Raw genomic sequence first — 26445 nt, forward strand, 5'->3', positions numbered from 1 at the left:
GCATCCATACCAGGTAGACACTCTCAACACATTTCACTGATGAACAAGCACATTGCACCGCTGGCACCGAAAGCAGCAGGTTACCTACCAAGCACCCGCCGCCAGCACGTCTTGGAGCTGAGCCATCTGACTCCAACGCCCACACTGTCCTGATGATCATGTTTGAAACTTCCCACCACAGTCCCATTCAAAGCAGACCCACCCCAATTTTTAGGTGGGACTGGTGACCTTGATTTTACCTTCTGACTCAAAGCCCCAAGCTCAGTTTGCAGTTAAATTGAAGAAAGTGGAGCAGGGGAGCCGTGAGAGTCGGGGAAACCAAATGGATGAGAACAGGTGGAAACTAGGAAGAATAGAAGGAATAAAGAACGAGCACAGCCATGGGGCCGGGGATTGAGAGGATCCAGGAGGGCAGGGCGCTAGTCCACACAGGGGACACGGAAAGCGGAGCAGGATCACGCCAGGTGGCGGTCGCACCTGTGCACGTGACCCGCGCGGGCGCTGGGGCGGTGGCGCGCTCACCTGGATCCACGTGACGGGGCGGGACCCGCGAGGCCCCGGGTAGTGCGGCCACGCCCCCTCCCGCGCGGCGCTCCCCAACGCGAGGACCCGAGCTCCAAGGCGCGGCTGAGCCCGGGAGGTTGGAGGCGGGCGGAGGGAGGTGGCGGCGCGCGGAGACGCAGCAGCGGCAGCGGCAGCATGTCGGCCGGCGGAGCGCCAGTCGTGCCGCCCCCGAACCCCGCCGTGTCCTTCCCGGCCCCTCGGGTCACCCTGCCAGCCGGCCCTGACATCCTGCGGACGTATTCGGGAGCCTTCGTCTGCCTGGAGATCGTAAGTGGGGCAACCTCGGCGAGGGTCGCACCTGGGAAGCGAGGACTGGCAGCGGCATCCTTGGCCCCCTTGCTTTCTCTCTCTGCGCGCCCCCCAGCTCCCTTCCCTTTAATGTGGCCTTTCCCTTCGCTCCTCCCGGGGTCCCATAGGAGCCCAGCGCGGCATGACGCTGGGTGGCGGCGCTGCCACCCGGGCCCTCTCGCCTGGCACCTGTTAACGCTGGCACCTGCGCCTCCGCTGGCGATAGAAATGGCCCCAAGAGATCGAGCAGGCGGTCCGGCGGGACGGAGGTTTGGGGACTTTGGGAGAAGAGTGTTGGGTTTAAGGGCGCCGTCAGAGATCCCCCCGGAGGCTTGGCCAGCGGCCGCGCTTGGCTAGAGCCAGAGCAGGCGCTCTCGGCCTTGCCTGTTGCTAACCTGCCATTTTGTTGGGTGGTGCAAAGGTGTAGCCAGTAACTGGTGACCAGGAGGCTGCCACTCTGTAGAAAGCAATCAGGAGGTAGCAGAAAGAGGAGGAGTAAGGCTGAAGACCTGGGCATTTCCCCGCGTGCCATTACGAGTGTCCCTTGGACTGGGGAGAGGAACAGGGCTCCCGAAGCAGGGCAGAAAGAAAGTGAAGTGTGTAAGGTGCCCTTGGCAATTTCTAATGAAGTGGGCGTGAGAATGGGGAGGGAAAAGTACAAACGTGGCTGTCAAGTTCCTCTGCCCGCTTTTGCGCCTTCTTCTTTGGTTTACCTACCTCGGCACACTTTGTAGGGCCCAAGTGAAAGTGAGGTCACCTGGCCTGTTGTGCAGCCTTCTTGAGCTGGAGACTGGAACTTTTTTTAAAAGGAACTTTGCAGAGTTGGAAGCTTTTGAAGCTCGTTGTGGGGCAGGAGAAAATTTGCAAACATAAATTGGGCAACCCGAAGTTGCATCATGCCCTGAGAACTACAAATAGAGTGCAAATGTCAGTGCCTCTCTGCAGGCTGGTTCTGTTTGCTCCTTTTGGATTTTTTCATATCTCTCCCCTCACCCCCTCCTTTTGAGTTTGCATAACCTGGATTTGGGTCGCTTTGGTTTCCCTTTTGTGCTTGTAGGGCTGGAACACCTTGTGAGCATTGGTTTTCTGCCTTATTATGCTAAGACAGCTAGGGCGCCCTAAGTCAAGTTTAGCTCAGATTTGAATCTGAAAAAGGAGATAAGTGAGTTGCAGGCTATGACATCAGTAATCGGATCGTGACTGTGAGGCTAGGAGAGGCTGGTTTGAGTCTGAGCCCAGTTCAGAAGCATGTAAATGCTTCAGATGAGGCGTAGGCATCCATGTGCGAAGCGTGGGGAGCAGATGGCATTGGGCCAACTGCACAGCTGTGGGGGGAGAGATGCATTGAGAGCAGTGAAGATCTGGGGAGAAAGATTGCATGGGCTCTGGGCTGCTTCAATTCTAGGTTCCCCAAACTCCAGTTGTCTGCACACCTCTTTTAGAAGTTCCTGCCCAATGCTCATGCTGCTTGTACTAGAATTTACAGACCATTCACTTAAATAGATGCACTTGCTAAACTTCAGTGCCTACCTGAGCCTCATCCGAAGCAATAATAGATGTGAATTTTCAAGTTTGATATGCTTTCAAGTTGGTTATGTTTTTCAAGTGTTTATTCAAATATATACTTATGTATTTACATATATAAGTATATATGTAAAGAAACATGTATGCATACATAAAACAATTGAGTTGGCCAAAATGTTTGTTTAGTATTTTTCCATATGATGGCTCTAGTCGTGCTTAGTTGTCTTTAACTTCATTTGAAACAATTTTAGATTGAATTGTGACAGCTGACATATCAGTGCGCATATTTTAAAAACTTATCAAAACTGGTGAATTTTTGTGCAGCCATTTTAATATTGAAGATGGAAGGATGCCGTGGCTGGTGTGGCTCAGTGGATTGAGGACTGGACAGAGAACCAAAGGGTCATCGGTTTGATTACCAGTCAGGGCACGTGCCTCGGTTGCAGGCCAGGTCCCCAGTTGGGAAGGCACAACAGGCAACCACACATTGTCGTTTCTGTCCCTCTCTTTCTCCCTCCCTTCTCCTCTCTCTAAAAAATAAATAAAATCTTTAAAAAAATGAAGATGGAAACATGCAACATTTTTCAGCATATTGTGCTTTATTACCTCAAGAAAGGTAAAAACACAACTGAAATTCAAAAAGAGATTTGTTCAGTGTATGGAGAAGGTGCTGTGACTGAGCAAATGTGTTAAAAGTGGTTTGCGAAGTTTCTTGGTACTATTGACATTTTGGCCAAATAATTCTTTGCTATGGGGCTGTCTTCTGAACTGAAAGATGTTTAGCAGGACCCCTGGCTATAAGCAACAGCAGGAGATAGCCAGCATACTCAAAATATCCATATCAATAAAGTTATTGGTGAAAATTAAAAATGTGTCTTTTATTTTACAGAAAAAACTAAACGGACTTTTTGGCCAACTCAATGTATATGTGTATATATGCAAAAAAAGGCTCATCCATGAGTCATCATATCAAATCCCATCACAAGAATGACCCATGAACATGTGACACTTTCAGAAACACTGCCTACTTCTGAGGGGAAAGAGGGAAGTGAGTTAATCTATTTGCTCTCCTCTATATGCATATCTCTTTATTTATCTAGTCCAGTGGTTAGTTCTCATCTCTTGCTGTACTTAATTACTTGGGCAACTTTTTAAAATACTGTTGCCAGCACAGACTAATTAAATCAGAATCTCTCGGGGAGCACCCGGAGTCTGCTAGGGTTTTTAAAAGCTCCCAGAGGTTCTAATGTGCAGTCCTAGTTGGGAACCTCTGAGGGAGGCCTTTCCCTCGCTCTGTGGATGAGGCAGCTCTGTCGTGCAGATGTGGGTTATCTCTGCCTCTGATAGAATTTCTACCACTCTCTGTCCTCGGAGGGAACCCAGATTCGCAGAAGGATCCAGTTCATTCCTCTGATCTCTGCGTTTCCTCTGGCTTCTTACTCCCCAGACACATTTAGGACCTTTATCTAGCTAGAACAGAATCCCTTCCAAAAGCCCTTTCACTTTACTTTTCACTGTGGCCACACATCTTGACAGGCTTAAATCTTGGGCCTCTATTACCCCTTTTACTTGAATATCAGCCTCTCTCCTTCCCCACACTACACTCCATAAAAGTAAAAGGACCGTAATAGTGCAATGGAACGAGTGACTTTAGAGAAACAAGAGACCACACTGGAAACAAACCATGGATCCTCGACTCTCATCCTCCCACGCCACTCAGAGATGCTGAGTTACGTGCTGTCAGGGAGCAGAGACAGGGTGTCCAGGTACCCCTCTGTCTAGAACACCCACCCTGAGCAGGTGCACAGATAGGAGCTAGATAAGTACTTTTAGCCCTTGGATCCCTGCTTTCTTAATTTCCCTCCAGTTTTCCAATTCCATCTCCCGTGGACCCTCTTTAGAAATTCTTCAAGCTGTAAATTAAATGTGAGATTTGCCACATTTGGGTGATCTCCTTCCCGTGGACCCATTATTTTAGCCTCTTTCAGTGTTTCTGGCTATCCCTAAATTTATTCTTAATTTTAACCTTCTTTTCGAATTCATCTGTCTTTGTAATTTTTCTATTTATGTCCTGTTGCTGTCTACAATTTAACATGTGAAAACAGCATCTGACAGAGATGGCCTGGCCTGTTGAGAGTTCACTGAGCTCATAAAACCCTGGTCATGGAGTACAGTCCTCTCACTAACCAGTAACATTGTTTGAAGAACTCAGTCCCAATCTCCCTTGCTATACCCCATTCACAGTCTCTCAGGTGGAAGCCATTTGGGGGGAGATATTTCAAAAGATACAAATAGTGCCTGCCTAACAGCACCAAGTAAAGCAACTTAGGGTACTGGCTTCATAGACGGAAATACGCAACCTCACATGCACAGGGTGGTTTTCTGAAGTAGGTGTGTGTTCCACGCCCAGGTACCGAAGATGCCAGCCACCCATTTTTATATTCAGCTGTATTTACCAATGCATGCTTGCCATAACGAGTTTAATACCGAGCTGGTTTTATAAAGTGAAGCCTTTCGGTGTAGAATGGAAAATAGCACTTTCAAAAGTTATTTTTAAATCTCTCAATGTTTCTTAAATTAATGTTTTCTAAATCGCTCATCAGGTATTTATTGAGTAAGTACTGTGCACAAGGCACTCTTCTGGGAACAAAGGCGCTTGGACTACCTTCCTCCCCTCAAAGAGCTTGTAACCTGGGTAAGAGGATACATGCAGAAATACCTACCATTCAGGGAAGACAGATGTAAGCATGGAAAGTGAGAAACAGCTACAGCATTTTCTTGGCCAGTCTCTTCATAAGAAAATGATGTTGGAGCATCAGTACTGTTAGGCTGAACAAGATATTTCAGGCCCCTGGCCTCAATGAGCTTATCTTGTGTAATACACAAGAAAGATTGGACATAACAGTATTAAACACGAAAAAGAACAAAGGTCATTATTGAATTCAGTGTGTTTCACAGTTTCAATGTTTAGAAAACCATTTACATTCCCTGAGATATTCATTAACATTCTCTTTATCGGAGATATCTTAGGACTCTTATTCACATGCTTCTAACTGTAGTGTTTTGGGTGCCACAATACTTTTTATTTATTCAACAAATAATTAAGAATCTGGTATGCATGAGGCTTTATTTTATGCCCTGGGAATAGGGTAATTAACATGGCTCCTGCCCATACAAGAAATTCCTGTACAATGAAGTATAAAGTCAAGAAAGAATTACAGTGCCGTGGTTGAAGTGACAAAATTGGGTTATGAAAAGCACTGTTGGAAAACAGGGTAGAGTATATCTGGCCACTGGGGACGCCGGCACAGGCAGCTTTCATGGAATGGTGACATTTGATTGTAGTCTTAAATGAAGTGTAGACGTTCAACAGACAGGGAGAGTGGGAAAGAGAATTCGAGGGAGAAACGTGGGCATGCGCAAAGCCCAGAGATAAGAAGGGCCATGGCATGAAGGTTCTGGCAGCCGTGAGAGTGTTCTGTTCGTTTGTTTTTACATGACTTGTGGGAAGGTGGCAGGAAAAGAAGGAAAAAGCAGAGGGTTCAAACTGTGATTTGCTGAGAGGAGAGAGGCCAAGGCATAGAATGTGCTCTGTCTGTGATGGGGAGCTGCTGAAGGACAGGGATAAACTAGATCAGACCTGTGTTTAGAAACCTGTGAGAGGCGAGGGTTGGTTATGAAACAGAGTGAAGGCAGTGAGATCAGTTAAGGGGCTTCTTGCAGTGGTTCGGTGAGGGATGATGAGACCCGGAAACAGGGCAAAGGAAAGAAGCAGACGAGAGAGACAGGCTGGAGGCATAGGAGGTCCAGCAAGTATGTGACATTTTATTGAGCAAAAAGGAAAAAGGACCCGTGGACATGGGCAACAGGGTGGTGATTGCAGAGCAGAGGAGGGTGTAAAGGGGATCCATGGCAATGGAAAAAATCCAATAAAGAAAAGTAAAAAAAAAAAAAAAAAAAAATTGTGAAGTTTGGCATGTCCTGAAATGAGACTACACCAAACTGAAATATAAGCTGTAACTCAGAAGAATTATGCCAGAAAAGCAAATGTTAATGAAAGGATGAGGGAGAGGGAAGGGCTGTGCAGCAGGCACGTGCATTCATGCAGATAAATCTATGGAAGGGATTTCAGGTTACTTTCAACCCAAAGCTTTGATGTTAGTTGAACTAACACATAAATGTTCAGATACATAGAGATTTCTTTTTCTTGCCCGGAAAATACATTTTTGGTTGCAAAGGGAAACGGTGCGTTGGCAGCGGTGAAGAGGGGCCCGCCATGGGCATGTGCCCTCCTTAAGGGAGTTTTGATGCTGAGGGTCAGATTTTCCCTTTGCCTCTGTTACAACTCTTTATCCCTGTGAAAGAGTCTATAAAACTTCAGAGGAGAAAATAAACCCACACCCCTGCCAGTGATTCTTTTCAGCAGTCATGGGCCCTGACTGGCCGCCCAGTAAGAAAGATGAAGAACTGAAGTATGGAAAACTTTAAACCAAGTTGCTGAAAACCTTGACCTTGAGCTTCCGAGTAAAAGATCAAGGAGAGGAGATTTGCTCTGTAGAGCTGATAGAAATGTTGCGCCTGGTGGTAGGAGCCACGCACGTGGCGTGTCTGCACTCACATGGACAAATAGAAATGACAGACTGTAACGACGAAGGGTCAGAGCCAGGCTGGTGTGCCCAATATCACGCTGCAGGGCTTCGCAGACGCTCTTTGATTGTTCTGTGGGACAAACTGAACAGTGTGTGGACGCATCCTAGAGGAACTGGCTGCAGTGGAGAAGGGCAGCCCTGCCTCTTACGCCCTGCCCAGCTCTTAAAATGTCATGATTCTTCTCCAGGGATGTGTAGTTTGACTTGATTTCCTGTGTCCTGTTTTATACGAAAAGGGCCCTGTCCTTTCATAGCCACCGTCTATGACATTCTTAATTTTTGTACAATCGTTTTCAGAAAGGGGGGAGATGGCAAGGAAGGGAAGAGGCGTGCTTTGCACAGTTCTGGCTGGCGTCAGGATGCTGGCACGCATGGACGTTCTTCACCTACGGCAAAACTAGTTACCTACAAACATGAGAGAGAGGATTTTAAAAATCGAGAAAAATTAGACGTAAGACTATAAAGGGGCCTGAACATATTTCTCCCCTGTAATATGTGCTTTGAATTTCAAGGTGAGCATCAGCTATTTGAGAAACCAAAATGGAAGTCTGGGTCATATGAGGCGGAAGAAAGTATAATTTTTCATAGCATCCTTGGGCATACTTCTAAAGCGTTCCAGTGTAAGTCTAAAAAGCAAAACTTCTTTTGCATTAGGGTGGTTTGTATCTGGGCCTCTTCTATGGCCCTTTCTCTTTGCTTCCCAAAATTTACATTGTTTTTCTTTCTCTGATTTAAATAAACAAAAAACCTTGCCAACATGTATCTCTAGTTGAGAACTGCACTAGGACTAGTCCAGGACCGGTGAGAATGAGAGTCGGCACAGTGAGGGGATGGATGGGGATGGATGGAGGAGACCGGCGGTGGAGGGGAGGTATAGCAGGGGGGAAGGCACAAGATACACACTCTCCTGGCCAAAAGTTTCAGTGGAAATTGCAGCAAAATAGGTAAACTGAACAAATTTGGGGCACGAAGAAGGTTGGAAATGAGGTGTCATGAGCTAGACTAGTGAAAGGTGCCAACTTCCCCCTAATTTTCCACTCTAGTCTTCTGAGATCTTGTGGTAGGCGTTGCCAATAATAACTTGAAAATTGAGAAGTACGTGTTCCTGCTTCAGTAGATTCTTGCTCGTCTTTGAACACCCACCATGTACCGGGGGTGAGCTAGGCTTCCGACAGCAGGGTGTTCCTAGCATCCCAACCGGCACTTCTGGAGCCTTTTCTTCCAGAACTGTTCATTACACACACTGGCGGGTCCCCATTCATGTCCCCCATTCATTTCAAGGAGAATGCAATGGCGCATCTTCTGCAGAAAGCATTCGGAGCGTTCAGAGATATTTAAGGCAAGGTTGCCCACTCTGGTAACAATCCAGTGGGCGAAATACACCCGTGCACCCAGTTTTTCAAACCAGCTGTAAGCATGGAGGATACATGCATCGGTAACCATAGCAGCACCAAGGGATGGCACTCAGCAGGGAAGTCTTTCTGGAAGACATTGCATCTTTCTGGAATACTTGGAGTTCAGTTTTCTGGCAAATGTTTTGATGGCAGCATGACCAGTGTAATGGACTCAGTGTGAAACATAGGCCAGAATACAAAAGTGTGTGTGTGTGTGTGTGTGTGTGTGTGTGTGTGTAGTGGTAGGGAAAATACATATAGATGGTGGTAGGGAACGGGGCCTTACAGGGGACAAAGTGAGCTTGGAGAGCAGCAGCATTCTCTAGTACCACCTGGCTAGTCACATTGTGGATGAATTTACTTTTATGAGCTACCTTGTGAACATATCTATCCAATGTATCTGTTGACCAAAGTATGTTCCCAGTTTGAAAAAAAAAAAGTCTGTGGAGCCCTGGCCAGGTGGCTCAGTTGGTTGGAGCATCATCCCATACAACAAAAGGTTGCAGATTCAGTTCCCAGCCAGGGCACATAGCTGGGTTGTAGGTTTGATTCCCCAGTTGGAGTGTGTACGGGCGACAACTGACAGGTGTTCTCTCTCTATCTCTCTATCTCTATCTCTCTGGGGTTTTTTCCTTGCTCTATCTCTCTCTTCCTTCCTCTCTTTCTAAAAATCAATAAAAAATATATCCTCAGGTGAGGATTAAAAAAATTTTTGAAATACAATTTGTATATTAAATGGAGTTCATTGTAGGTGATCTCTTTACTAGGGTATCAGCTTGTTGAACATATTAAATAGTTCCTTAACCATGTTGTTTTGTTTACAGGTACCCAATAAATAAGCATCTATTAAAATAGGCGGGGTTATCAAGTTACTAAGGTATTCTGAACTTTTGGCAGGACACAGATTCCTTTGTAATTCTGATGGAAGTTGTGGACTGTGTCCTCAGAAAAATGATTATGTACTTATATACCCAATTTGATATCATTTCAGGGACTCAACCTTCTTCCTGCTCCCACCACGGCAATCTGTGGCAAAAGAGTAGAAGCCCTGCTCTGGAATGAACACTAAACTTTGAGAGGGGCACAATAGCATAATATTAAGACCATTAGCTCTGGAAGTCAATTGCCAGATTCAAATCCCAGGTCTAACATTTATAAACTGTGTAACTTAGGGCAAGTTATTAATGGCTCTCAACCTCAATTAACTTACCTGTAAAATGGGAATAGGACTATTCTCAGATTTTGTGAGGATTAGATTGGTCCAAATAAAACACTTACAATAGTGCTTGGAACATAGGAGCTCAGTAAATGCTAGCAAATATTTTTATTATCTTCATTAGCTCCATCCTCTTACTCAAACTAACTCTCTAAGCCAGACTGGGAGATATTTTTTTTTTCTCTAGGCTTGTTGGCTTGTTGATTTTCACTGCTATAAAGTGATGAAGTACCCGGTATGTAAATAGTATGAGAATTGGAAAGAGAGGGTTACAGGTTATATACAGGAAGTTCTAAATAATGAAGCATTTTTCCTTAGGGGCTGTTGAACAGTCCTTTATACCTTCACATTCACTCACCTTTCCCTGTTCTCATTCCAAACAGTGACTGAAAATAGGTCAGAGTTGGAATCAGCCTGTTTACTTAGTGAATAATAAGAATACATTAAGATGAAGGTGTCAAATGGGTTTAAAAATTATTGGCTAAGATGTCGGAGGGCATATTTATAAGCAGGCTATTAGGAAATAAATGACATTTGAGAAGAAAAAGGGCATTTGCAAAGAGAATCCTTTGGGGACATAAGAATGCCATCCAAATGGGAGCCAAGTGGAGAAGTCTGCTGTCCCTGTAGCCAGAATTACAAGAGCTGCTGTTTGCTCGATACCATCTTTTCCCATGGGGTCAAGTATTTTTACCAGCCCATAGATTCTAGTGAAAACATGTTCTAACTCCAACCCCGAGGGTTCAGTTCAGTGAGAGGCGTGGATGAGTCCGTCCGTGATTTTCTTGTGGGAAGGCTCCAACCAAGTCTCACCCCTCTGGCTTGCAGGAGCCAAACTACAGTGAGAAGTATATGGTCCGCCAAAAGGGGGTGCTTGTTGTTGGGATGTGTGGCAATCAAATAACTGCAGCTCATAATGCATCTGAGCACCTTAGGTGTATGCCAGGGACACAGAAAGTGGAGCCCAGTCACAGGGAGAGCTGAACACTGCTTCTAGGAAATGTGTGCTTTTGCATTACCTGGAGGTCAGGTGGTCTTTCGTTAGAGCTGGAGGAGCAGAGCTCTGAGCCTTAACTTAGGTCCGGAGAGAAATTTCAAAATGCGATACATTTGGTAGGAGCTGATGGTTGTTAACGAAACTTGCTGTGCTAATCATTTCACAATATGTGTAAGTCAAACCATTATGTTGTGCACTTTAAAGTTACCGTGAGTGCTGTGTGTCAGTTCTATCTCATGAAAACTGGAAGAAAAAAAAAAAGTTTGAAAAATGTGATGCATTTGGAAGTTTTAGCAAAATCATACTGTTTTTGGACACTGAAGAGCAACGGAAGGCTGTGATAGACAAAAAATCAGAATGTGGATTCGGATCCAAGCAGAGAACAGCCTGGGCGATCATGGATTTCCACCCCCCCCCCCACCCCGTTTGCTGTGTGTTTTCCCTGCAGTTGCTATGACATTTTATCAGCTGCTGTCCCTCAGGTTTTAACCACTGTTGTGCTCTGTTGTTCATCTCTGAAAACAAGGCTCCCTCCAGAGTCACGGCTGCTTAACAGGCGACTGATAGTGACGGTGTGTTTGGTAGTACTCTGAGCTTGACAATGCCCAGAATTAGATGAAGAGAATATGCTGAGTGTGGGTAATGTCAGTAAAAGAATTTGTAAAGTTGGAGCCAGGTCGGGAGGCTCGGGAGAAAAGGTACCTTTTGCCCAAAGGAAATCCTGAGGTAGGGAAGAAATAAATGTGTCGTGGCCCTGGCGACGCCAGGGTGGCAGCTTGCAGGGAGGAAGGTGGCTCTCCCGAGCTGGCTTAATTATGTTCTCTGGCCCATCCTCCAGCTCCCAAAGCTGCTGGGGTGAGCAGGACCTAAATCTGAATTTCGCAGGCTTTCAGAGCTGGGGATGCAATTTGTTCATATGCCTTCCTCCCTACCTACCCCATCAACACACACCGCAAACAGGGAGGTGAATCTGTTCTCTTTTCACACACGCACCAAGCTTCCTTCCCAAGCTTTTGAGGTGCCGAAAGGGCTATCATTTGGAGTATGACAAGAACAATTAATGTACACCGCGTCACATTAGCATCCCCTGTCAAAGCCCAGATCTGACTGAAAGCCTATTTTCAACCCCGCCTCCCCTGCCTGCCTCCCGGGCTCCTCCCAGGATATTTCTTCACCACCCCCAACCCCCGCCCCCCAGCCTCGCAGACCACGCGGTGTTGAGCTCTTTTTATAGCACTCTCCACAATCTGCTCCTGAATCAGATTGGATGGTGTCTATTTCTCGCTTATTTAGAGCTCCTGGAGACGGAGCCTTGCCTTTTTTTTTCCCTTTCTTTTCTTTTTTTCCCTTCTTTTCTGGAGTATCCTTCCGTAGTGCCTGGCAGTAGATTTGAGGTTGGCCCATTTGAGGTCCAGTCTAGGTTTAGGAAATATTTTGTTTTATTCCAAGAGATCACATACCCTGTTCTTCAGAAGTGTCCATTTATCACAATTTTTATATCATACAATTATGTATATCTATTTGAGTCTGCCTGCCCCTAATAAACCATGACCATTGTTTTTTATTACCCTTGATACTCATACCTTCTCAATAAATGACTCTTGTGTTAATAGATAGTTAATAATGATGTATATTTCTTAAACAGTATTTAAAGGAACATAGGTTATTTGTAGTGGAAGAGGAAGCAAAGGCTACCAGGAAGAAGATGCCAAAGGGAAAAAAAAATATTTGAAGATCTTATCACCATCAAATATTTATTAAACAGTATGAAAGATTAGAAAATATTTTATCGGGACCATTATTTTTTCATAGCTACTAATAATGTTGTAGTTAAATTTTTTCATATGCATTAATATTCATGACTTAGATTTATTTCATAGAACTTTCTGGGTTGATTGTTAATGTTTGATTTGAAATTAGGACCTGAGATATACCACAACAATTATAAATTTATTAGGTTGGTGCTTTAATTTTCATTGCTCAAGTGATAATTTATTATGCTTTCAAAAATGTTTATCAAAGTAGTAATGGATTGTATAACTGGGCCTTTTTTTTTTTTTTTAGAAACTTGAATTAAAACTTGTGTTTTTAACTTTCAGTGGCTTATGTAATTGGGTTATTGTCTAGATACTTAAGAAGCAAGATGCACATGATTATTCATTTTTAATACCTGGAGCTCCAACTGTTCTCATATGGGCACTAGGCATTTATTTGCTCTTGAAGCATATATGTCACGGTCTTCTACATGCCAGATATACATGCTCCTGTGATATCATCTGTGTGTGAGGGGACGAGGGGTGGGGGTTGATTCCCACTTGCCTGTAGGTGTCTTTGGGCAGGTATACAGCCTAGGTTTTTGTGTTTCCAAGTCTAGCATAGTGCCTGATGGATGGATAGCTAGGAAAGGATTAGCATGCAGTTTAATAAATGGCTTCGGATGCAGGCACACAGGGCAGCATGCCAGGGACTGAAAGCCAGGAACATTCAGTCACAGAGTTTCTCATCAGTGTAACACACCTGCAATGAGGAGGGGTTCTTGAGCATGGGGCAGAATTCAGGAAAGACTTTTGGGACCACGTGCTGTCCAAGATGAACTATGAATGGGGGTTTCCTCAAATACACATCAGGAGGGAAAGGCATTCTTGACCAGCATATGCTGGCCACTCAGACATGAAAGAGCTTTGTCTTTGGATTGTGGGGGTTTTTTTCTATAGCATAAAATGTGAGAGACTTAGTGGCAAGAGACAAGGATGGAAAACAAAGATTAGATCATAAAGGGCCCACACTCCACGCAAAGGAGGTGCAGCCTCCGTGGCCTTAGTGGTGGTATGGAGGGGACTGCCGTTGTTAGTTTCATGGCATTTCCTATCGCCACCCCCTAACCATTTTTCCCTGCCATGTTCTCTCACGCACTACTAGTTGCCCAAGTCATAAATCTGGATATTTTCCTTATCTTTTGCTGTCATGCCCTGCGTCTGATCAGTCACCAACTACCATCCTATCTACTGTTTAAATTTCTGTCTAATCTATTCATGTCTCTCTGTGCTCAGAGCCCTGCGTCTAGTTTGCACTCTGTTGTTATAGGTTTATAACAGTGTCCCTATGTGGCCCATAGCTCCATCCTTTCCTCTCCAGTCATGTCACACTCTAGCCAGAGACAAACTTCTGAATGCTCACCTGATCGCGTTAGGCTGCCCAAGATGATCTGTGGCCTCCCGTTGCCCTTGGCTGAGGTTCTTTCCTTAGCCTGACCTTCAGGACCTTCAGCTCAGTCTCCAGCTCCACCAGGCTCTCTCAGCTCCCACCCAATCATCTCAAGACTCACCTTCTGCCCTGCAAGAGCCTTCTCTTCACCCTGCCACTCCACCAGGCCTGTCCTCTGGGTTGTTGCTCCCAGAATATTTTCTGATTTTCAAATCTGTATTTAGAGCCCTCATTGTGTGGGCCTGGAACACTCAGTATTTGCCCAATCATGACATACCTGAGGCAGCCTTTTAATCCCTTTCTTAATCGTCTCTTTGCTATGAGAGACTGCGAATTCTGGGATGGCGGAAGCCAAGTGCAGCTTGTTTACATTTCATTCCCAGAAGCTGGCACAGTGCCTAACAGGCAGTAGGTATGTACTGAATTAGACCTATGAATATCTAAAGTTCCTATTTCCATGACCAGCACATAGAAGAGTATCAATGAATGATGGTAGATTTTATTGGCTACTATCATACACAACAGCTGAAACTTTTATTCTATATAGGCAGTAATTTCACATGTACAACTAGCTCATGATCGGGACTGAAACATGGCCATTAGAAAGTTATAGCTGATCTTTGTGCATAAACTTTGGGATGTGGTGAGAGCAGAAGCTACTGTACAGTGGTTTGAAGAGTAGCACCAACAAGAGGTGGAGACCAAGCACAGATGAATTTGTAAAAACAGTTAGCCGAGACAGAAAACACTTAGGGCAGTAGTGAGAGAGGCAGCAAGGTCAAAGGGAAGTGTTTTTAGATGATGAAAGAATACTGGACCTGTTCACAGGCTGAGGACAAGAATCCAGCCTGAAGGCAGGTGCAGAAACAGGTGTGGTGTCAGATGGGGCCTGTGAATAGAAGCCCTGGGCTGGCACCCGAGGGCGGAAGGCATCTCACGTCACGATGACGAAAAGGAAATGGTGAGGCTGCAGGAACGTGCGCAGGGGTCTGGGGAGAGGCACAGGAAATTGTAAGGGCGATGCATGCACATTCAGTTGTGCCACGCAAGCTGACTGCTGCTTTTCTTTTTACCCTTAGCTCTTCGGGGGACTCGTCTGGATTTTGGTTGCCTCCTCCAATGTTCCTCTACCTCTGCTCCAAGGATGGGTCATGTTCGTGTCTGTGACGGCTTTTACCCTTTCCCTCCTCTTCCTGGGGGTGTTCCTCTCCGGCATGGTGACTCAGATCGATGCCAACTGGAACTTCCTGGTAAGAGATTTTTCAGTCTTTTTCAGGAAAATGTGGGAAGCTTTTAACTATCTCATTCTGTCCTGATGGGCCTGCACTTCATTCTGTCTGTTGCTCCTGCTGGGAGACACAAGGGCAGACCACAGCATCTGCTTTGCCCCCTTGCTGCGCAGCAGGACCCCAGTGTGTGAGATTCCTGTGTTGATAGAGCTGAGCAGTCTTTCTGTTACTCCTTTATGAGTTGGGTGACCTTTACTCAGAGACTGTCTTAGTTCATACAACAAGGGAATTGTGTTATAGTTATTGAACTATTGAACAGGTGCCTTTGATTGATGGATTCTGTGACATACAAGGTCTGCCCAGAAGGTGTCAAGCTATGTAAAATGAAAAATAGAGACATTTCTTGAAGAAGATACAAGAAACATTGTACATAGGGCAATGATACCTCAGTCTCCTTCAAAGTAGGTACCTTGGGACCTCACACAGTTCTTCCAGTTGGCATCAGCTGCCCTGTCATATTTTCCAGAATCTCATTCATGGTCTGAAATCTCATCCCTTTCAAAGATGATTTTAGTTTTGGGAAAACCAGATGTCGCAGAGCACCAAAAGCCAGGAGTCACAGGACCGTAGGGGTGCTGGGTGATTTGATGTTTCACCAATAAACTCTGCACGAGATGTGATAAGTGAGCAGGCATGTTGTCGTGATGAAGCTGCCAATCACCAGTTGCCCAACAGCTGTGGCCTTCTGAATCATCCAAATAGTTTTCCTCAGAGGAACGTTCAGGCTTAATGAAAAGTTTGATGCAGATTCATTGCTCTACTCGCTCCATCATTTTGAATGCAGCAGCCACACAGTACACATGCTCACTCAAAAGCATCTACCACCCCCACTGACTATTACAATGAAGTCATCATTGTTCATGAATATGCATTCCTGTTCAGTCTCCTTGGCTGCCAGGTTATATCAACATCGTGCAAACCATTCTCATTATATTAACAATGGCTGGACTTGTTCTGGACAGACCTTGTATATTTTGAAATTTTCCATTGATTTCTGTTTCAGATATGAAATACATACATTCTTTTCAGAAAACAAGTAGCTATATATTCTACTCTCCAAATATTTAGAAAAGAAAAGGCTTGTTTTATATTTATACATATACCTCAGAGATATCGTAGGTTCAGTTCTAAACTACCACAATAAAGCAAATATTGCAATAAAATGGGTCACATAAATTGTTTGGTTTCCCAGAGCATATAAAAGTAATGTTTATACTAGGCTGTAGTCTGTTAAGTGTGCAATAGCATTATGTCTAAGAAAAGAATGTACATACTTTAATTAAAAAATACTTTACTGCTAAAAAATGTTAGGGTTTTTCATTGGCCTTGATTTCAATATTGTTGTGTCTTGGGGAAAAGGGAGGTCAGAGGGTAGGAAGGGAGATGGGAATGGCCGGAGCAGAGCACACAACATTTATTGATTAAGTCTGCCGTCTTATATGGGAGCAGTTTAAGGCACCCTGAAACTGTTACAATAGAAGCATCAAAAAATGCTGATCACAAATCATCATAACAAATAATAATGAAAAAGTTTAAAAAATTGTGAGAATTACCAAAATGTGAGAGACAAAAAGTGAGCAAATGCTGTTAGAAAACTGCACCAAATGGACTCCAAATAGCCACAATCTTCAATTTGTAAAACACAATATCTAAGAAGCGCAATAAAGCAAAAGCACAGTAAAATGAGGTATTGCCTGCATTTTCAATTCCTGTTCTAAATGATCAAGAATTGGTAAGTTTTAAGAAATGAATTTGCAGTCAGCATGGTTCTTAAAATTACAGCACCATTCAATTGGATCAACTTATTTCCCTTTTCCCATGTAACATGCTTGTGGTTATTCATTCTCTGGGCCTATTTCCGAATGGCCCAGTGGAGCATGAATTCCAGTCCATGGTGGACAGCACTCTAACCAAGTTCATGACCAGCACCCCTTTGCTTTCCATCACACATTGGTGTTTAGAAAGTTAAGTTAGGCCTCTAGACAGGCTTGATACATGTCCCTTTCAAGTATGTTAGCATTTTACTCAGCCACCTCAGGACAACCATTAGAGGAATATCATTTGTTCTTGTCTTATTGATAGAGCAGGAGGAGGACTGCCTTCCCAGATGTTATCAGCAGTCACGTCTGGTGAATGTGGCGGCCTGCATGAATCCAGCCAGGGGCAAATGGCAGGTGTAAAGCTAAGGGGAAATGTGTGTGCAGTAGTTAGCACACAGGGTGCAAGGTTCGGTCTGGCTTGCTTGATAAGTATGTAGCCTCGGGCAAGATAGTGAACCTCTATGAATTTCTATTTCTTCCTCTGTAAAATGATAATAATTACACCTACCTCACAGATGCTGTTAAGGAATAATGAGATTAATGTGTTATAAAGAGCTCAGCTGCATGTCTGATTCATAGGAAGTAATCAATAATCATCGTCATTCCTTAGACACGCCAAGGCTTGCAGTAGGAACCTTTGAAAATCCTTCTGTGTCTTAGGCTGCTGATACAGCGTGCTCATACCTTTTTGCCATGATTTCTCATTAATGATGAGAAATTAGTTGAAGTAATTGTTCAAGTAATGAAAATCAAAGATCCATGTTTAAGTTACAGATAGATGCCTCATCTCCTTTTTCTAAATGCCTGGCTTTCCCATAATATGGATGAATGAATCGGTCAGTCCCTATATTGGTGAGTGCCATCAAGCTGTTTTAGTGTCAGGCTTTAGTAAAAATGGTACTTGACAGTAGGTACCAGTGTGGCCCTACTGGTGCTTTGGTGCTAGCTAATATATAGTCATTGTCCCAGCCTCCTGCCTCTTCCCCAGGGCTGTGGCCTCCATCACCCTGGCCCTTCCCTGGGACCTTCCTGGGCCTCCTCATTGCCCAGCAACTAAAGAGTTAATTGGAGGAGAAGTAGTGAGTCTCCAGGACCCTGCAGGGCCTAGCTTTCTTTCTAAATGTCTAAAGCACATTCCCCATCAATGTTTAAATATTTCTTCCAATAACACTTCTGGTTTTATTAGACACATGTCCATACCATGTTTTTCCTTTTTGTTTATATTGAGTCTTATCATCAGTATTGAAAACGGTCATTCATATTCTTGTTAATTCATTAGGTTTCCTACAAAATTAGAAAAACCTACCAGCATGTTCCACAGGTTACCTGCAGAGTTCATCCTGTGGGTTTTTTTTTTTTTTTTTTTAAGCTGGAATAGTCCACACTTACTGAGGGAAGAAGGTAATGGCAACACACAGCACACAGTACAGAGCTTGTCACTACACAGACTCATGATATGGGAGGCTTGCTTGCTTTCTCTCTTTCTCTCTTTCTTTCTTTCTTTCTTCTTTTTCTTTTATTATTGTTTAACCTGTTGCACAGTTGTTCCGACTTTTCTCCCTTCTCCTTCCCCAGCTCCACGCTCTCCCCACTCAAGTCAATCCCCATATTGTTGTCTGCATCCATGGGTTGTGCATAAATGTCCTCTGGTTAATCCCTTCACCATCTTTCATCTCATCCCACCCCCATCTTTCCAGAAGCTGCCAGTCTATTTATCTAAACTTCTGTTCCTATCTTGTTTGTTAATCACATTCCACACTGACTGGCTTAATTTACTTATAATTTTCTCCAGGTCCATCCATACTGTTGCAAAAGGTAAGAGGTTCTTCATTTTCACTGCTGCGTAGTATTTCATTCTATAATTGTACCACAGCCTTTTTATCCACTCATCCACTGATGGGCACTTAGGCTTTGTCAAATCTTGGCTATTGTAAATAACACTGCTATAATCATAGGAGTGCATATATTTTCTGTACTGGTGTTTCAGGATCCTTGGGGTATATTCTTCAAAGTAGATTGAGTCAAAAGGGAGTTCCATTTTAAATTTTTTGAAGATACTCCATATTGTTTTCCACAGTGGCCGTCCCAGTCTGCGTTCCCACCAACAGTGCACTAGGGTTCCTTTTCTCCATACCCTGGCCAACACTCATTGTCTATTGATTTGTTGATCATAGCAATTCTGACAAGTGTAAGGTGATATCTCATTGAGGTTTAAATTTACATTTCTCTGATGGTTAATGATGTTGAGCATTTTTTCATATGTCTATGAGCCCTCTGTATGTCCTCTTTGGAGAAGTGTCTATTCAGGTCTTTTGCCCATTTCTTAATTGGGTTGTTTGTCTTCCTGGCATTGAGTTGTACTAGCTCTTTGTATATTTTGGAGATTAAACCTTTGTCAGATATATGATTGGCAAAAATATTCTCCCATAAAATGGGCTCCCTATTCATCTTGCTGATGGTTTCTGTAGCTATACCAAAATTTTTAATTTGATGTAGTCCCATTTGTTTATTTTCTGCTTTGTTTCCAGTGTCTTAGGAGATAAATCATCAAAAATATTTTTACATTGAATATCTGAGATTTTATTCCCTATGTTCTCTTCCAGGATTTTTATGGTTTGTGACTTACATTTAAGTATTTTATCCATTTTGAGTTTTTTGTTGTGTGTATGGTGTAAGTTACTAGTCTAGTTTCTTTCATTTTTTTTTTTTTTTGCACGTATCTAGTTTTCCCAAAACCAGTTACTGAGAAGACTATCTTTGCTCCATTGTGTGCACTTGCCACCTTTTTCAAGTATCAATTGCTCATGCAATACAGGCATGGTTTATTCCTGAGCTCTCTGTTCTATTCCATTGATTGACAGGCATACTTTTCAAGAGCCAACTCTTGCTTTGAAGAAGTTTACTTAAATGCTTGCCATGTTTAGAAATGACTCCTTATTTTCTTTGAGATTTTCTACATACTCTGCATTTTTGATAGGTTTTGTAATATATCTTGTGTACTCTCAGCCAGAAAAATTTTTGAGTCATGTGTATCATAGCATTGTCACCAGATGGTAACAATTTTGAATTGCTACATTCTGAAATTGTTAGATCTAATTGTTGAAAAAAATGTTTCCCCCTGTGATAATGGTTTACTGTTGCTTGTATACTATTCATGAAGGAAACAAGAGTACATTTTGATAAAGAATGAATTTTCTAGAAGTATTTGTTATGGATATTAAATATTATATTTATAGCTCCTAGCTTTTTTTTTATTGATTATGAGATTAAATTAACATGCTTGGTAAATCAAAAAAATGATTTTTTCCCAAGATTTCTAGTGTTGGTAGAAATGGTAAAATAAAAATATAATATGTAATAAAAAAGAAAGTAGACTCTAGACCCAGACAGACCTATGTGGGCTTGAGTTCTCCCCTCCAAATTTCATCTTTGTGTGGCTTTGAGACAGTCACCCAGCTAAAAAAAAAAAAAAATTACAAAGAAGAAATTTCATATTTGTAAAATGAGTATAATAAAAGGTGATTGTAAGGATGAGTGATAATGGATGTAAAGTACTTAGTGTATGGGAACTGTTAACAAAAACACAAATCAGTATGTTGATCTATTAATTCAGGTAAGGTGATGTGAATTTTAGTAGAGTTATGCTTTACATAAATATCAATAATGTATGAAATAACCTAATAACAGTTGAGTTTTGTATGAATATTTCCTATACTTTTTGTAGAAATACATGAACTTACTATTTTTTAAGAATTTGGGGGGATATGTTATTGAATTCTATGATTTTATATGTCTTCTGTATCTTTCAATATATGGTGTGACAATCTAATGGATAAAAATGATTGCTAAAAAATAAAATAATAATAAAATATATGTGTATATTATTAGATAACTATATATTATACTATAGTAATATAGCTATTTTATAATAACTGTAATAACAAGATATAATTTAAATATTATTTTACTTAAATTTTAAGGAGAGCATATGTTATTCCTTCTTATGTTGTGTTCATTAATAATAATATCGGTGGCACCTTAATGTAAACTAAAATTATATATTTCATTATAAAACTCAGTATACAGAAGGGTTGCCCCTGCACCGACTACATTGGGCCAGTTGCTTTTCACTTAGATCCTAATAGCCTGGCATTGCGAAAGCAGCCAAAAGAAATGGCTAATGTAGTTGAAGATGGGTTCAATGTCCTAATCTTCCACAACCTCAACTTCATCATTTGAAATAAAGAACAGAAAAAACATATGCTATTAGTTTTCAATGTAAATGTCTCTCTTTTCCCTCGCCTTCAGGATTTTGCATACCATTTTACAGTGTTTGTCTTCTACTTCGGAGCCTTTCTGCTGGAAGCAGCAGCCACATCCCTGCACGATCTGCACTGCAATACGACCTTGACTGTGCAGCCGCTCTTGAGCGACAACCAGTACAACATAAACGTAGCAGCTACAGTGAGTGTTTGACAATGACACTGTACCAGCATTTCCCTTCCACCGTCAAGGTCTCCAAGTACCTCCTCAGGCCACCAGAGTTTTCTTTAATAGTAGCCCTTAGCATTAAACATATAATAGCTATGTGTCTGTACAGTAACCTTATGAGCAAAGTACCATCACTACCACTAGTGTTGTGGATGCTGAAACTGAAGCGCAGGGAGGTTGACATTCGTGTAAGATTATAGCAGTCCATGGCAGCTGTTGGCCTTCCACAACAAAGTCTACTTTGTAAAAAGAATTAATTGTGCCTTTTATTTCTTGTAACTTCAGACATGGTAAGGGAGATTCGTTCTTCAGTGTTTGGTCCCTATTTGTAATTCATTTGGACTCTGAATATTTACTGAGAGCCGACCAGGGGGCAGGCAGTTTACTGGGCACTAGGACAGGGATGAATAAGGTGCAGTTCCTGCCATGAAGAGAAGTCTGGGGGAGTGTGACGGTAAATGTGCCAATTACAATAGATGATATAGAGATGAAATGCCTTCCATGGGGGACTTTTTTGAATTTTTTTATCTTTCTTAATTCATATACTTAAGTGAGTTTGTCATTTTTTGTGTTGACATAGCCAACTTGAATGAATGATGTGGTATTTCTGTTTTTATAGATAATTTTAGGGTGTCAGCCATCTAAATTATTCCCTGAAATCTCTTGATATTTAATATGGCTGTACAGCATGTTGTTGATTCTACTGTTTTTACACAGATAGTGTATAAACAGTCCAAGAGTCCCCACATAGCCACTGAAATATATCTGGACTAATGCTGTCCAATAGAACTTTCTGAGATGATAGAAATGTTCTATAGATGCACTGTCTAATATGCTCGCTACTCATGAATTAATTTATTTATTTACTTTTAAGTCTAAAAGCCATGTGTGGCTAATCGCTGTCACACTGGACAGCCCAGGTCTGGAATCTAGGTTCTGAAGGGTAGAGGGCTAGTGATCGCAAGACCTCCTGCCGTAAGTTTCCCACGTCTCTGTGGGGACTGTCAGAGTCCATTCGTGGTCTGCGTGAGTCAGGCTGAAGCTGGGATTGCAATGGAAAGGAGGAATGGTGCTGGCTTTGAAAGGCTTACAGATCAGTGATTTTTACACCGTCTTTTATGAGAAATGTCACTGTTGTACTCAATGAAATCTTACTTAAAACTCAGTAAGTGTGGAAGGTAAAAAGCATACATGTCCTAGTGGGAGGTGGAAAAGAGGGTCTTGAATGATACCCAACCTTCGTTCCCATAAGGCCACTTCTACCCACCTCATCACCTCCGAGGTGCTTTCGTAGAATCCTTGGGATCCAAAGATCACAGTTGGGAAACCACTGGTTTTAATAGTTTTACAAAGTGAAGTTCAGGGACTTAGAATTGACTTCTTTTTTCAAGCGTCCTTTCTAGTAGTTGTCCATTCCCAATAGGTTTTCCTTTAACTGCTTCCATCCCCTCCTTTTCAATGGTGCAAGCTAGACTCTCATTACAACTTTTGGATCCATGCGGTAGCCACATACTGATTTATTTATAGTTGCCCTAAGATCCTACTTTTGTAAGAATAGTAGGTGCTCAAGTGCTTGATGGGTGATGGATGTCATTAATTTTTCACTAATATGTCTTTGCCCTAAGAGCTCAGTTTTCAGTGTTCTCCATAATGTGATTCTGTTCTGGCTGCCTCTCTTCTGTGACTTTGTCCCTGTTATCTTTCCCTTCCTTTGTCTGCCTAAGTGAAATTGCCTTAGTAAACCTCTGTGTGCTTCACATTTCATATTAAGCCCCATTACATCTGTATACTCTAGTGGAAGTAAATCATGTTTCTGAGTTTTAATATCACTTAAATGTATGAGTCATTCATTTGTGACATCATGTTGACTCCCTCGCTTTTCAGAGGAAAATTCCTGTTCACTAATAATAGATAATCAAAAGTGGTCAGTCTTGTTCACCAATGTCTAGGTTAGAGGTGTACCAGAGAGGCAAGCAGAAGGATGGGGAGAGCAGCAAGAGGGTAATTACACTGGGAGAGTGTTCTTTAGGTTAACCTGATATCCCTTCTCAGAGCTGTAGTTTTCTGGTGAAAGATCCCTGCACTTGATAATTCTTTATGACATTTAATTGCTTTGTCTTGTAGTTTCTAATGGACCATAAACCCCCCCCGTGTTGTCAGAACAATATCTACTATTTGTTTATATGCACCAAATATACTGGTGCTAAAGAAACCCTTGTTGAATACTAAGGCAAGTAATTTAGAGCCGAGTGTAGACATGGAGGACATCTTCTGTGACAACCTGATGATTTACTTCTATGGGTTTTCTTGGGTCACTGAGATGATCGGTTCCATCCCCAAGTCCCAATAATTGCACTTTCTTTGGCTGTGATATCATTGTATGACTAGACATCTCATAATGAATTTTTGAATACCACATTGTGGGTATCACAAATACTTAACAAGTGAATCCAGTATGTGAACAAATGCTCAGCCTAAGGCTGTCTACACATGAGAAAATTATTAGGGGCTAGAATCTTTAAAAGAAGGGTTAATGATGTAAGAGGATAAAACAGTAGTACAAATTAGCTAAAAAAAAAAAAAGAGATGAATATGAATCATTTTCTTAAGAGTTGAAGTGTCTTCAATACTTATGAAAGTGTTGGTCAGTCTTCAGATGATTGTAAGAACAAGCATTTTCTTAAAGTCAGTGTTATAAATCTGATGAGAATTTGTGTTTCTTTTTCCTTAGATTTTTGCCTTTGTGACGACAGCTTGTTATGGTTGCAGTTTGGGTCTGGCTTTACGAAGATGGCGACCGTAACACTCCTTAGATACTAACTGTCTGTGTGTTAGTTTCATTTGTCTACTTTATATGTCTGATCAATTTGGATACCATTTTATCCAGATATAACACATTCCAAAAGCAATTTGTTTAGTATATGAAGAGAATTTAAGTACAGTTTTGGCTTATTTCAAGGATAGAATTTTCATTTTATGACACTATTAAACAGAGAAATGGCCTCTAACTTTACATCAGCCTCTTTTCTTTTTATTTTTTTAAAGAATTTTTTCTTTTATAGCCATAAAATACAGAGGTGTTTTGTTGGTTTTTTTGTTTTTTTTCATGAAAATGGGTGTCTCTTTTGTTTAGTTGCTAAATCATGTGAACCTTAATTTTAATGGGTAACAAAAACTCCCTAAAATAAAACACATTTCAAACAGGCTTCCCACTGAACCCTATCTTTTAGTATAAACAGAGGTTGGCACCCTTTTTCTATAAAGGCCCAAAGGGTAACTATTTTAGCCTCTGTGGGCCATACAGTCTCTGTCACAACTACTCACCTCTGCTGTTACTACATGAAAGCAGCTGTCAGTAACATGTAAATGAATGAGTTTGGCTGTGTTCCAATAAAACTTTCTTTACAAAAGCAGACAGCAGGCTAGATTTGGCCTGTGGGCTGCAGGCTATAGTTTGCTGACTTCTGGTGTAAAGCCTTAGCTATGCATTCTGTATATTATTGTACTCATACTGAAAGGTGTAAAGTCAATTAGACAAGCCACATAATATTTAGTCTCCCTAATCATATTGCCTTTGTGTTCATGGACAAATGCTTACCCTTGATGGGGCATATAGTTTCTCAAGCTAATTCAAGCAGAGTCTTAAGTATAGGAAAAAGTAATTTATGACATGAACCCTAGTTGCTTAGTCAAACTTGAGGTCTCCTAACACCTGAGCAAAACTCTCATCTGGCATCCTTAACATGAGCTCTCCAGAGGCCATCAGCCACCACTGGAATTGGTATCCAGCTACTTGTGTCTTACTTTGGATTTATTTATGCTTCAGAATACAGCCGTTTGCCCTGTGCATGAATATATGAATACTTGTATGTGGATATGTGAGGCTTTACCAAATAGAGCTCTCTGAAGAGTTAACTTTTTACTTCTAATTATTTTATATTACCTTCTGAGTTAAGTTTAAATAGATTATTAAACATAACTTAACATTGTAGATTCTTACATGTTTTGTAATAGCCCTAAGATCTATGTTGTTTTTACATTAGTGACGGATACACAAAATCAGTTCTAAAACAACAGCCATCACAAAAACTGTGTGTGGTTGAATAGCACAGGAATGTATTTTAACCCCTTATAGAGATCCTGGTTGTGGAAAGGTGCCAAAATGGCTTGGGTGGGAGAAGCTAGGCCCAACTCCCACCACACTGTTCAAACAAGGGACTCATCTCTTGCCCTGAGAGGGCTGCCTTTAGGAAGAGGGGGCTTTTGATTGTTCTACATTTTCAACCCTTTTCTTTCTATGGCTGAATCAACTCCTCGGAGTGCCATATATAAGTCGGGCTATTCGATTTCACGGGCATAGAACAATCCTGAATGTGTAGCATGACCAATGCTCAATGATCAAATGCTATTGATACAGTAATCCCCTAGAAAGAAGAATCTTACTAGAGTCCGGTTGTGATGTAATTGTAATGGTAAAAGACCTGGTTCCACATGTGGCCAGAGGGTATCAGTCTTAGGACTTTATACTCATGTCATATCTTTTCTATAATATCCTACTTCCTTGGTTTTTCTAGCTCCATACCACACACCTATACCTGTATTATGAATTGTATATTACAAAGTCATAAATGTGCCATAAGGATATATAGTCCATTCTAGTCGAAAGTGTTTAATCTACTAGGTTTAGTTGTGAGATTTTATTTTTTGTTTCCAAGGTATAACAAGTCCGTGCTCGGTGGCATTAAATTCAATGATTTCTGGGAACTGCTTCGATGGCACTTTTGTAAACAGATTGCTTCTTGATCATTAAAAAACATACCTAAAACTCATTTAACTGTGAAGACTTAGATTTGTAGACTAATCGTGTTCTAGATTTTTGAGTTGAGTGACAAAGCACTTGAACAAAAATTATGGCATTTGAGAATTTTTTATACACCTTAGCTGTAAAAATGAGAAAGTGTTGGTTGGTTTTGAAATCTGGTAACTCCATGATGAAAAGAAATTTACTT

General features: G+C 42.0%; 1 protein-coding gene across 1 annotated transcript; it reads left to right on the forward strand.

Moving 5' to 3' along the window:
- Positions 1 to 667: 667 nt before the first annotated feature.
- MAL2 (mal, T cell differentiation protein 2) lies at positions 668 to 26445 on the forward strand. The gene is made up of 4 exons (XM_054590430.1): positions 668 to 831; positions 14916 to 15086; positions 21254 to 21409; positions 24168 to 26445. The coding sequence occupies exons 1-4, from the start codon at positions 700 to 702 to the stop codon at positions 24237 to 24239; spliced, it is 531 nt and encodes a 176-aa protein (XP_054446405.1). The 5' UTR covers positions 668 to 699; the 3' UTR covers positions 24240 to 26445.

Source organism: Pteronotus mesoamericanus, unplaced genomic scaffold (genome assembly GCF_021234165.1).
Source record: "Pteronotus mesoamericanus isolate MK-2021 breed Mesoamerican mustached bat unplaced genomic scaffold, CSHL_Meso_final scaffold_174, whole genome shotgun sequence".
NCBI lineage: Eukaryota > Metazoa > Chordata > Mammalia > Chiroptera > Mormoopidae > Pteronotus > Pteronotus mesoamericanus.